Source organism: Anoplopoma fimbria, chromosome 2, assembly GCF_027596085.1.
Source record: "Anoplopoma fimbria isolate UVic2021 breed Golden Eagle Sablefish chromosome 2, Afim_UVic_2022, whole genome shotgun sequence".
NCBI lineage: Eukaryota > Metazoa > Chordata > Actinopteri > Perciformes > Anoplopomatidae > Anoplopoma > Anoplopoma fimbria.
Genome location: NC_072450.1, coordinates 1,894,461 through 1,906,960, shown reverse-complemented (window position 1 = coordinate 1,906,960; position 12,500 = coordinate 1,894,461). Strand labels below are relative to the sequence as shown.

Below are 12,500 nucleotides of genomic sequence, written 5' to 3'. Positions count from 1 at the left end.
AAACACCACATTCAGCCAGAAAACTGGTGTTCACACCACAAAACCTAACTGTTGGTTTTATTGTCTAAACCTAACTGTTGGTTTTGTTGTCTAAACCTAACTGTTGGTTTTATTGTCTAAACCTAACTGTTGGTTTTGTTGCTTAAACCTAACTGTTGGTTTTGTTGTCTAAACCTAACTGTTGGTTTTGTTGTCTAAACCTAACTGTTGGTTTTGTTGTCTAAACCTAACTGTTGGTTTTGTTGTCTAAACCTAACTGTTGGTTTTGTTGTCTAAACCTAACTGTTGGTTTTGTTGTCTAAACCTAACTGTTGGTTTTGTTGCTTAAACCTAACTGTTGGTTTTGTTGTATAAACCTAACTGTTGGTTTTGTTGCTTAAACCTAACTGTTGGTTTTGTTGTTTAAACCTAACTGTTGGTTTTATTGTCTAAACCTAACTGTTGGTTTTGTTGTTAAACCTAACTGTTGGTTTTGTTGTTAAACCTAACTGTTGGTTTTGTTGTCTAAACCTAACTGTTGGTTTTGTTGTCTAAACCTAACTGTTGGTTTTGTTGTCTAAACCTAACTGTTGGTTTTGTTGCCTAAACCTAACTGTTGGTTTTGTTGTCTAAACCTAACTGTTGGTTTTGTTGCTTAAACCTAACTGTTGGTTTTGTTGTCTAAACCTAAACCTAACTGTTGGTTTTGTTGCCTAAACCTAACTGTTGGTTTTGTTCTAAACCTAACTGTTGGTTTAGTTGTCTAAACCTAACTGTTGGTTTTGTTGTCTAAACCTAACTGTTGGTTTTGTTGTCTAAACCTAACTGTTGGTTTTGTTGTCTAAACCTAACTGTTGGTTTTGTTGTTCTAAACCTAACTGTTGGTTTTGTTGTCTAAACCTAACTGTTGGTTTTGTTGTCTAAACCTAACTGTTGGTTTTGTTGTCTAAACCTAACTGTTGGTTTTGTTGTCTAAACCTAACTGTTGGTTTTGTTGTCTAAACCTAACTGTTGGTTTTGTTGCTTAAACCTAACTGTTGGTTTTGTTGTCTAAACCTAACTGTTGGTTTTGTTGTCTAAACCTAACTGTTGGTTTTGTTGTCTAAACCTAACTGTTGGTTTTGTTGTCTAAAAACCTAACTAAACCTAACTGTTGGTTTTGTTGTCTAAACCTAACTGTTGGTTTTGTTGCCTAAACCTAACTGTTGGTTTTGTTGTCTAAACCTAACTGTTGGTTTTGTTGTCTAAACCTAACTGTTGGTTTTGTTGTCTAAACCTAACTGTTGGTTTTGTTGTCTAAACCTAACCTAAACCTAACTGTTGGTTTTGTTGTCTAAACCTAACTGTTGGTTTTGTTGCTCTAAACCTAACTGTTGGTTTTGTTGTTAAACCTAACTGTTGGTTTTGTTGCTTAAACCTAACTGTTGGTTTTGTTGTCTAAACCTAACTGTTGGTTTTGTTGTCTAAACCTAACTGTTGGTTTTGTTGTCTAAACCTAACTGTTGGTTTTGTTGTCTAAACCTAACTGTTGGTTTTGTTGTCTAAACCTAACTGTTGGTTTTGTTGTCTAAACCTAACTGTTGGTTTTGTTGTCTAAACCTAACTGTTGGTTTTGTTGTCTAAACCTAACTGTTGGTTTTGTTGTAACTGTTGGTTTTGTTGTCTAAACCTAACTGTTGGTTTTGTTGTCTAAACCTAACTGTTGGTTTTTTGTCTAAACCTAACTGTTGGTCTAAACCTAACTGTTGGTTTTGTTGTCTAAACCTAACTGTTGGTTTTGTTGTCTAAACCTAACTGTTGGTTTTGTTGTCTAAACCTAACTGTTGGTTTTGTTGTCTAAACCTAACTGTTGGTTTTGTTGTCTAAACCTAACTGTTGGTTTTGTTGTCTAAACCTAACTGTTGGTTTTGTTGTCTAAACCTAACTGTTGGTTTTGTTGTTTAAACCTAACTGTTGGTTTTGTTGTCTAAACCTAACTGTTGGTTTTGTTGTCTAAACCTAACTGTTGGTTTTGTTGTTAAACCTAACTGTTGGTTTTATTGTCTAAACCTAACTGTTGGTTTTGTTGTCTAAACCTAACTGTTGGTTTTGTTGTTTAAACCTAACTGTTGGTTTTGTTGTCTAAACCTAACTGTTGGTTTTGTTGTCTAAACCTAACTGTTGGTTTTGTTGTCTAAACCTAACTGTTTTGGTTTTGGTTTTGTTGTCTAAACCTAACTGTTGGTTTTGTTGTCTAAACCTAACTGTTGGTTTTGTTGTCTAAACCTAACTGTTGGTTTTGTTGTCTAAACCTAACTGTTGGTTTTGTTGTCTAAACCTAACTGTTGGTTTTGTTGTCTAAACCTAACTGTTGGTTTTGTTGTCTAAACCTAACTGTTGGTTTTGTTGTCTAAACCTAACTGTTGGTTTTGTTGTCTAAACCTAACTGTTGGTTTTGTTGTCTAAACCTAACTGTTGGTTTTGTTGTCTAAACCTAACTGTTGGTTTTGTTGTCTAAACCTAACTGTTGGTTTTGTTGTCTAAACCTAACTGTTGGTTTTGTTGTCTAAACCTAACTGTTGGTTTTGTTGTCTAAACCTAACTGTTGGTTTTGTTGTCTAAACCTAACTGTTGGTTTTGTTGGTTTTTGTTGTCTAAACCTAACTGTTGGTTTTGTTGCTTAAACCTAACTGTTGGTTTTGTTGTCTAAACCTAACTGTTGGTTTTGTTTAAACCTAACTGTTGGTTTTGTTGTCTAAACCTAACTGTTGGTTTTGTTGTCTAAACCTAACTGTTGGTTTTGTTGTCTAAACCTAACTGTTGGTTTTGTTGTCTAAACCTAACTGTTGGTTTTGTTGTCTAAACCTAACTGTTGGTTTTGTTGTCTAAACCTAACTGTTGGTTTTGTTGTCTAAACCTAACTGTTGGTTTTGTTGTCTAAACCTAACTGTTGGTTTTGTTGTCTAAACCTAACTGTTGGTTTTGTTGCTTAAACCTAACTGTTGGTTTTGTTGCTTAAACCTAACTGTTGGTTTTGTTGTCTAAACCTAACTGTTGGTTTTGTTGTCTAAACCTAACTGTTGGTTTTGTTGTCTAAACCTAACTGTTGGTTTTGTTGTCTAAACCTAACTGTTGGTTTTGTTGTCTAAACCTAACTGTTGGTTTTGTTGTCTAAACCTAACTGTTGGTTTAGTTGTCTAAACCTAACTGTTGTTTTGTTGTCTAAACCTAACTGTTGGTTTTGTTGTCTAAACCTAACTGTTGGTTTTGTTGTCTAAACCTAACTGTTGGTTTTGTTGTCTAAACCTAACTGTTGGTTTTGTTGCTTAAACCTAACTGTTGGTTTTGTTGTCTAAACCTAACTGTTGGTTTTGTTGTTAAACCTAACTGTTGGTTTTTGTCTAAACCTAACTGTTGGTTTTGTTGCTTAAACCTAACTGTTGGTTTTATTGTCTAAACCTAACTGTTGGTTTTGTTGCTTAAACCTAACTGTTGGTTTTGTTGTCTAAACCTAACTGTTGGTTTTGTTGTCTAAACCTTAAACCTAACTGTTGGTTTTGTTGCTTAAACCTAACTGTTGGTTTTGTTGCCTAAAAACCTAAACCTAACTGTTGGTTTTGTTGTCTAAACCTAACTGTTGGTTTTGTTGTTAAACCTAACTGTTGGTTTTGTTGTCTAAACCTAACTGTTGGTTTTGTTGCTTAAACCTAACTGTTGGTTTTGTTGTCTAAACCTAACTGTTGGTTTTGTTGTCTAAACCTAACTGTTGGTTTTGTTGTCTAAACCTAACTGTTGGTTTTGTTGCTTAAACCTAACTGTTGGTTTTGTTGCTTAAACCTAACTGTTGGTTTTGTTGCCTAAACCTAACTGTTGGTTTTGTTGTCTAAACCTAACTGTTGGTTTTGTTGTCTAAACCTAACTGTTGGTTTTGTTGTCTAAACCTAACTGTTGGTTTTGTTGCCTAAACCTAACTGTTGGTTTTGTTGTCTAAACCTAACTGTTGGTTTTGTTGCTTAAACCTAACTGTTGGTTTTGTTGTCTAAACCTAACTGTTGGTTTTGTTGTCTAAACCTAACTGTTGGTTTTGTTGCTTAAACCTAACTGTTGGTTTTGTTGTCTAAACCTAACTGTTGGTTTTGTTGCTTAAACCTAACCGTTGGTTTTGTTGCCTAAACCTAACTGTTGGTTTTGTTGTCTAAACCTAACTGTTGGTTTTGTTGCTTAAACCTAACTGTTGGTTTTGTTGCTTAAACCTAACTGTTGGTTTTGTTGCTTAAACCTAACTGTTGGTTTTGTTGTCTAAACCTAACTGTTGGTTTTGTTGCTTAAACCTAACTGTTGGTTTTGTTGCTTAAACCTAACTGTTGGTTTTGTTGTCTAAACCTAACTGTTGGTTTTTTGTTAAACCTAACTTAAACCTAACTGTTGGTTTTGTTGTCTAAACCTAACTGTTGGTTTTGTTGTCTAAACCTAACTGTTGGTTTTGTTGTCTAAACCTAACTGTTGGTTTTGTTGCTTAAACCTAACTGTTGGTTTTGTTGTCTAAACCTAACTGTTGGTTTTGTTGTCTAAACCTAACTGTTGGTTTTGTTGTCTAAACCTAACTGTTGGTTTTGTTGCTTAAACCTAACTGTTGGTTTTGTTGCTTAAACCTAACTGTTGGTTTTGTTGCCTAAACCTAACTGTTGGTTTTGTTGTCTAAACCTAACTGTTGGTTTTGTTGCTTAAACCTAACTGTTGGTTTTGTTGCTTAAACCTAACTGTTGGTTTTGTTGTCTAAACCTAACTGTTGGTTTTGTTGTCTAAACCTAACTGTTGGTTTTGTTGGTTAAACCTAACTGTTGGTTTTGTTGTCTAAACCTAACTGTTGGTTTTGTTGTCTAAACCTAACTGTTGGTTTTGTTGTCTAAACCTAACTGTTGGTTTTGTTGTCTAAACCTAACTGTTGGTTTTGTTGTCTAAACCTAACTGTTGGTTTTGTTGTCTAAACCTAACTGTTGGTTTTGTTGTCTAAACCTAACTGTTGGTTTTGTTGCTTAAACCTAACTGTTGGTTTTGTTGCCTAAACCTAACTGTTGGTTTTGTTGTCTAAACCTAACTGTTGGTTTTGTTGCTTAAACCTAACTGTTGGTTTTGTTGCTTAAACCTAACTGTTGGTTTTGTTGTCTAAACCTAACTGTTGGTTTTGTTGCTTAAACCTAACTGTTGGTTTTGTTGCTTAAACCTAACTGTTGGTTTTGTTGCTTAAACCTAACTGTTGGTTTTGTTGTCTAAACCTAACTGTTGGTTTTGTTGTCTAAACCTAACTGTTGGTTTTGTTGTCTAAACCTAACTGTTGGTTTTGTTGTCTAAACCTAACTGTTGGTTTTGTTGTCTAAACCTAACTGTTGGTTTTGTTGTCTAAACCTAACTGTTGGTTTTGTTGTCTAAACCTAACTGTTGGTTTTGTTGTCTAAACCTAACTGTTGGTTTTGTTGTCTAAACCTAACTGTTGGTTTTGTTGTCTAAACCTAACTGTTGGTTTTGTTGCTTAAACCTAACTGTTGGTTTTGTTGTCTAAACCTAACTGTTGGTTTTGTTGTCTAAACCTAACTGTTGGTTTTGTTGCCTAAACCTAACTGTTGGTTTTGTTGCCTAAACCTAACTGTTGGTTTTGTTGTCTAAACCTAACTGTTGGTTTTGTTGTCTAAACCTAACTGTTGGTTTTGTTGCTTAAACCTAACTGTTGGTTTTGTTGCCTAAACCTAACTGTTGGTTTTGTTGCCTAAACCTAACTGTTGGTTTTGTTGCCTAAACCTAACTGTTGGTTTTGTTGGTTTTGTTTCCTAAACCTAACTGTTGGTTTTGTTGCTTAAACCTAACTGTTGGTTTTGTTGCCTAAACCTAACTGTTGGTTTTGTTGCTTAAACCTAACTGTTGGTTTTGTTGCCTAAACCTAACTGTTGGTTTTGTTGCTTAAACCTAACTGTTGGTTTTGTTGCCTAAACCTAACTGTTGGTTTTGTTGCTTAAACCTAACTGTTGGTTTTGTTGCCTAAACCTAACTGTTTTGGTTTTGTTTTGCTTAAACCTAACTGTTGGTATTGTTGCCTAAACCTAACTGTTGGTTTTGTTGCTTAAACCTAACTGTTGGTTTTGTTGCCTAAACCTAACTGTTGGTTTTGTTGCCTAAACCTAACTGTTGGTTTTGTTGCCAGTATTATACAACAACATTTTGTTGCATTGTGGAGAAGACCTGATATTTCTTAAATAATGTCTTTAGTCCGGCTCACTACTTCAATTAAAATCAGAGACCATATCAGAATATTTAATGAATGAATGTCAACCTCTTTCAGATGATGTCATCTGTGACTTCATCATCCAATCAAAAAGAAGACTGGTGGAAGAAAAGCAGAGTTCATATCCTGTGAGTGAACATCTGTCTCCTGACTCTGAGGAAGGATTACTACCAGATAAATCTGAGGATAATACATAAATGTGATTTCTTCTGTTCCTCTTCTCTTTAGATTTGTGAATTGAGAACAAATAAGCTTCTTCCTGCCCGTAAAACACACCAGACCAGGAAACTTCCTTCCTCATGCAACATTTAACCCTCTGCCAGTTAAAGAAAAACAATTATGAATCTTTAAAGAGCAAAGGAGGGACTTGATGCGAGTGCCTCTGAAAAGTCAGCTTTCCAAAGAAAACAGAGAATATCAGTTTTTTCCCATTAGGAGAACATTTAAATGGCTGTAGCTCAGTCTGTATTCAGGTCAAAGATTCACTCCCCCCGGGGCTTTAAAGTCACCCGGGTCTTTAAAGTCACCCGGGTCTTTAAAGTCACCCGGGTCTTTAGTCTACATTCGGCCAACCAGCCTCGATGTTTCACCTTGACCCACTTTGGACTCTTTCTAGAACCTTCCAGCATGTTCCCGCCGGAAGAAATCCAACAGGCTAATGAGGGAAAATGTCACGCTGTCCTTTAAGCCTCACCACCGCCAAACATTTCTACAGTTCATATATCACTGAGGTTTAGTTCTGCAGTGTACAAAAAGGCCCTTGTGTCCCCTGCAGTAGGTACTGTACATCTTTCTCATGCAGTTTGGTAGAATAAAATATATACTTACATACATATTTGCTTTTTTTGTATCTGAAAGAAATGGTTTAAATAATGTTCAGTGGCTTTGGATTCAATCCCCAGACTTCAGATCCTTTACCATCAGCTGATGAAGGACTGTCAACATGTCAGCTTAGAATCACGAAAACGACACTGACGAGGACTTAAAGCCGCAAAACACTTTCATTATAACCTGGTGGAGGGGACAGGAAGTCAGAAAATGATCTCCTATTAATTCAGTAACATATTTAATTTTGCAGCAACTTGATTTGGAGCTTATTTTTTACATATTTTAATTGGTAGTTTAATCTAAAAATGTATATATATATATATATTATGTGTGAAAAATATCCAACAAGTCCAACAAACCTCTGTTCGTTCCCCATGTGGAACAGGACATTGATTTACTAACTTGCGTAGTTGTTCCGGCACTTCCATAGTTATTTTACGACGAGCTTTTCCTGAACCTAACTAAGTAGTTTTGTTGCCTAAATCCAACTGAGGAGCTTTAGTTTCCTGTGAAGATGGAAGTTGTAGCTGGACTTTTGTAGTTCCAAAAATGAGGAGAAACTTTCTTAAATTCTATGAGGATACGTTGGCTGGAGATTTACTTAGCAAAATAAAAAGAAGGAAAAATGTATTGAAGCGCTTTAGAATTGTACTTAAGCACAGCACTTTGTTCAGCTCTGCAGAGCGCTGCAGGCCTGATGATGATGGACAGATGACCTGCAGGTCAAACACAACCCAGAGCTCACTCATGGTCCTGAAGGACGTTCTGACTCTTCTGTTCACGATGCTGGAGAACAAACGAACGCTATCTATCTCAGGAAAACTCACACATCCATCTTTGTTTCTCACGGAGCTCGCGTTGAAGTGGAGGTGACAGAAGAGAGGAGTCGCACAGAATAACTTGAGAGCGGACGACGGTGAAAACATTTAGATTTAACGTCAGGAACCATTAGACAGGACTTTTCACTTAGCTGAGAGTCCTCTTTTCTTGCTACTCTTCTCTTTTTTTCCCACAAGAACAGAAGAAAAGGTTTCCATCAAAAGCTGACTGAAGGTTATAAACAGCTCAATATAAAGGATAGTATGTAGACTTCATAGTATGCATAGAAACAGCCTCCTGAAATCAATACGATAATCTTCAATGAAATGAAATCAATGAAAATTATTTTTAAATGATCCTGATTTGTTTTTACCACAAACACACGTGATTTGAGACATTTGTGAGGTCTTACCTGGAGGCATCGAAGCTGTCGTAGGATCCGACCGTGTAATGTCTGAAGAGCTTCCGTCTGTCAGCGCGGTCCGCTCGGGAATCTGAAAAAAGAAAACAGCAGCGTGAAATCAATATTAACATCCCATTTGTAACCAATAACAGCTGTTTAAAAATCAATATCTGCTGCTGGGAGGACAAACTGTTGACAAGGAGGTCTTTAAAACACAATCCAATAACAGTTCAGGACATTTGAACCTCTGTCATGTTCATCAGTTGCTTGGGGGGAGAATCATCCCTAAAAGAGAAGTCACAGCTGTCCTCACACCGTCTGTATCATTCAATATATTCACGCAAACAAACATGTTAGAGTGGAGAGATTTTTTGCAAACATCACAGTTAAAATAACCTTACAACCTAATGTAACAACCTAATGTAACAACCTAATGTAACAACCTAATGTAACAACCTAATGTAACAACCTAATGTAACAACCTAATGTAACAACCTAACGTAACAACCTAATGTAACAACCTAATGTAACAACCTAATGTAACAACCTAATGTAACAACCTAATGTAACAACCTAATGTAACAACCTAATGTAACAACCTAATGTAACAACCTAATGTAACAACCTAATGTAACAACCTAATGTAACAACCTAACGTAACAACCTAATGTAACCTAATGTAACAACGTAATGTAACAACCTAATGTAACAACCTAATGAAACAACCTAATGAAACAACCTAATGTAACAACCTAACGTAACAACCTAATGTAACAACCTAATGTAACAACCTAATGTAACAACCTAATGTAACAACCTAATGTAACAACCTAATGTAACAACCTAATGTAACAACCTAATGTAACAACCTAACGTGACGTAACAATGTGACGTAACAACGTAACGTTACGTAACAACCTAATGTAACAACGTGAATAGAATGTAAAAAAAAAAAAGGTAACGTAAGGTAACAAGAATGAAGTCAAGGTGTTCGGTCTGTTTCTGGCCACTGGACAAACTGAAAGATGCTGCAACACATGAGAGAACTGAGAGAAGCTTCATGTGTAACAAACAGCTGGACACGGTTTCATGCAGATGTTTTGGTGCAACTATTTCATCACCTTCACCTCTCAATATGCAAGTTCATGCATATTTTAAATCTACAGTAAGTCAGATAAAATGTACAGATAATTTGAGACAGACAGTCGTTGGTAAACATCTACACGACAAAGAGGAATGAGAATCAGGTAATCAGGTATCTAACATCCATCAGTAAAGATCCAGACGGTGGAAATATTGGCTGTTGAAAGTGTAAAAAAGAGACTTGACAATTTAACTGACAACTATAAAACATATCATATATGTTAATGTATGTTGTGAATGAGTTGAGAAGCAAAACAAATGAAACTCCAGGAAACATTTATTCAGATGTTTATATAATTAATAATAATTATAATAATAATTTCTCAGTCTTCCCTTTTAAATACAACATGTGCAGAAACATTAAACTGTAAACTAAAGACAACAATGTCAAGATAAATACAAGTACATCTCAAACACACACTTGACCTCCCGTCTCATCTATCTCCCCCTTTTCTCCCCCTCTCTCGTTCCCTTCCTTCACAGACTCTCTCACACCAGCTGTCACACTTTCACAGAAACTCCATCTCCTCTGATCCGGCTTAGATCTTGTCATGTTTACAGGAACATTTTTTACTCTCCCTTTCCCTCTCCCCTTTGACTCTCATGTCCACAGTGTCAGATCGGAAGAAGACCGAGCGACTGATAGAGAGGGAAGATGAAGCTTTGTTTCTCTTACAGAAGGAGGCGAGAAAAAAGAAAACAGGGATAAAGAGAGAGAGAGAGAGAGAGAGAGAGAGAGAGAGAGTATCCACAACATAGTCACACTCCATAGCAACTGAGACCAGCTGGTTTCTATGGTCACAGATCAATAGAGATGCTGCGTGTATTGTATGTGTGTGCGTCTGTGTGTGTGTGTGTGTGTGTGTGTGTGTGTGTGTGTGTGTGTGTGTGTGTGTGTGTGTGCATAACTGAAGGTGAACATAAAGTATTCATGTTTGTGTGAAAATGTGCACGCTACCCTGCATCAGTGTCTTTGTTCTGTGAGCTGTTCATACTGTAAGCATGAGTGTGTGTGTTTGTGTGTGTTCATGTGTGTGTGTTTGTGTGCATGTGTGTGTGTGTGCTTGTCAGGTCTTTATTTTCTCCTCCTCGCTTCCTTCGCTCGTATCTCACTTCCCGACCACGAGGGAGAGATGATGTGAGAATGAGTCCGGCTCTATTCTGAAAAAAACATCTTCATCACCTGCAGAGTGACACATTGCTCATCTTCATCACCTGCAGAGTGACACATTGCTCATCTTCATCACCTGTCGCTGCAATTGTGACGGATGTCTCTGTTCTGTTTCTGCTCTGACTATGTGATTGGCTGTTACACTTAAAGCTACATTACAAGATTAAGAATGTCTTACTCTGTAACTTTTAATTGATTTTAATTATTTGTTATCACATTTATTTAATTTTATCTAACTCTAAACATGCCAGTATGATGGCAATTTGTCAAAACGATTCATACCGACAGAGATGCAAATCTAAACAGTTAAAGGTTTGAATAGATTTGTACAGGAAGAGGATCAACTACGAGGATCTTATTTATTCTCTGTGGTTAAAAAGTAATGCAGTGTAAATGTCCAGGGCTTTTATTGTGAAAGGTAAGAGCAGAAGGAGTGGATCTGGTCTGCGCCGCCTTTTGTCAAGGAGTAATAAAGTTTGTTGTCTTGGTTCAGACTACAGAGCCTCCATGTTGTTGTACATTATAGTATGTATGAATATGTCCAACCCCTAACAACGGGATTGGTCGATGCCTTTAACAGCTGTTTGAAAGATCGGACAAACCAATATTCACGTTCTCAAACATATTGACGTGAAAAATTATTTTCACAATATTAAAGGTCTTTAGATCTATGATCAATAATGCACTTTAACACAGGAAGTCAGGTGACGTAGAGCAACAAAGGCTGCAAAGAGAGAGGAAGTCGAGGTGGATCGGTGGGGTCAAACAAAGCAGACTTTCACCCAGTAGACCGCTGTTCACGTCCCGTGTGAAACCAAAGTTTGACTTATTCTGACACACTTTTCATACGTGTCTTGTATATTTAATCAACGCCACATGATGTGTTACGTGACAAACGTACTTATTTTAACCCAAACCACGATTTTGTCCTAAACTTAACCAAGTAGTTTGCACAGCCGCAACGAACGCTCATGTTGCTAGACGCAGAAAAAATATAAAAATATTTAATATAAGAGACATATTTTCATAAGATCACATATGAAGCGTTTTGTGAGGAGACGTTGTCTCAACAACTATTGGATCGATTTCAATGAGATGTGTGACTGTCATCCATTCTTTAGTGCTAATGAACTCGTGTTAGCATGCTCACACGCTAAACTCACTTAAACATTAAACCTGCTAAACATTAGCATGCTGACGTTAGCATTTAGCTCCCTGTGCTGCTAGCGTGACAGCAGACGTCTTTGTTTAACTATTCACATCTGTCGTCTTGATATTAGGGCTTAAAATCAATTAAAAAACAGAATTTGATTTTGAATATCCAAATTGCAGGAGGCACAATGTTTGTTAAAGGTTAAATATGTGGTAAAATACCACTCTGAATGAAGGATAGTATTGGTACGGATTGTCGCACAAAATCACTTCATGATCATTTTAACATGATGCAAAAGTTGATCATTCCCTTTTAATATCGTGAATTAAATTACAATTGCAAAAACATGTCAAAATAATCAAATCATTCAGCCCTTCTTGAAAATGTTATGCCCGGTGAAATATTATTTTGTCGTCTTAAATCTGTAGTGAGAAGTTAAGAGTTAATACAAATATAAAAATGAATATTTCACTACAATTTATTCTTTCATAACCTGTGTGTGAAAATGTGAAATATGATTGTATTAATCTTTTACTCTGACATAATAACCTGTGTTTTGATGCTGAGTAAACACAGAATGCATGTTGTAATACAACATTTCTAAAAACACACGACACATTCATGAGCTGCTGTTCTTCCTGCTGCTGTTGGTCCTCTGAGACGAGGTGAGGACGACAACAACACAAGCATCCAAACGCTCAAACTGCCTCACGCGACTGTGTGACTATCAGAGACGCCTCAGGGTGAA

General features: G+C 36.6%; 1 protein-coding gene across 1 annotated transcript in view; it reads right to left on the bottom strand.

Annotated features, from left to right (window-relative positions):
* LOC129108911 (SH3 and multiple ankyrin repeat domains protein 2-like) overlaps positions 1-12,500 on the bottom strand; it is an 88,722-nt gene that overhangs the window by 50,409 nt on the left and 25,813 nt on the right. Inside the window, 1 exon segment of the mRNA XM_054620840.1 lies at positions 8,295-8,376. Within this exon segment, the coding sequence (XP_054476815.1) occupies positions 8,295-8,376 (82 nt within the window).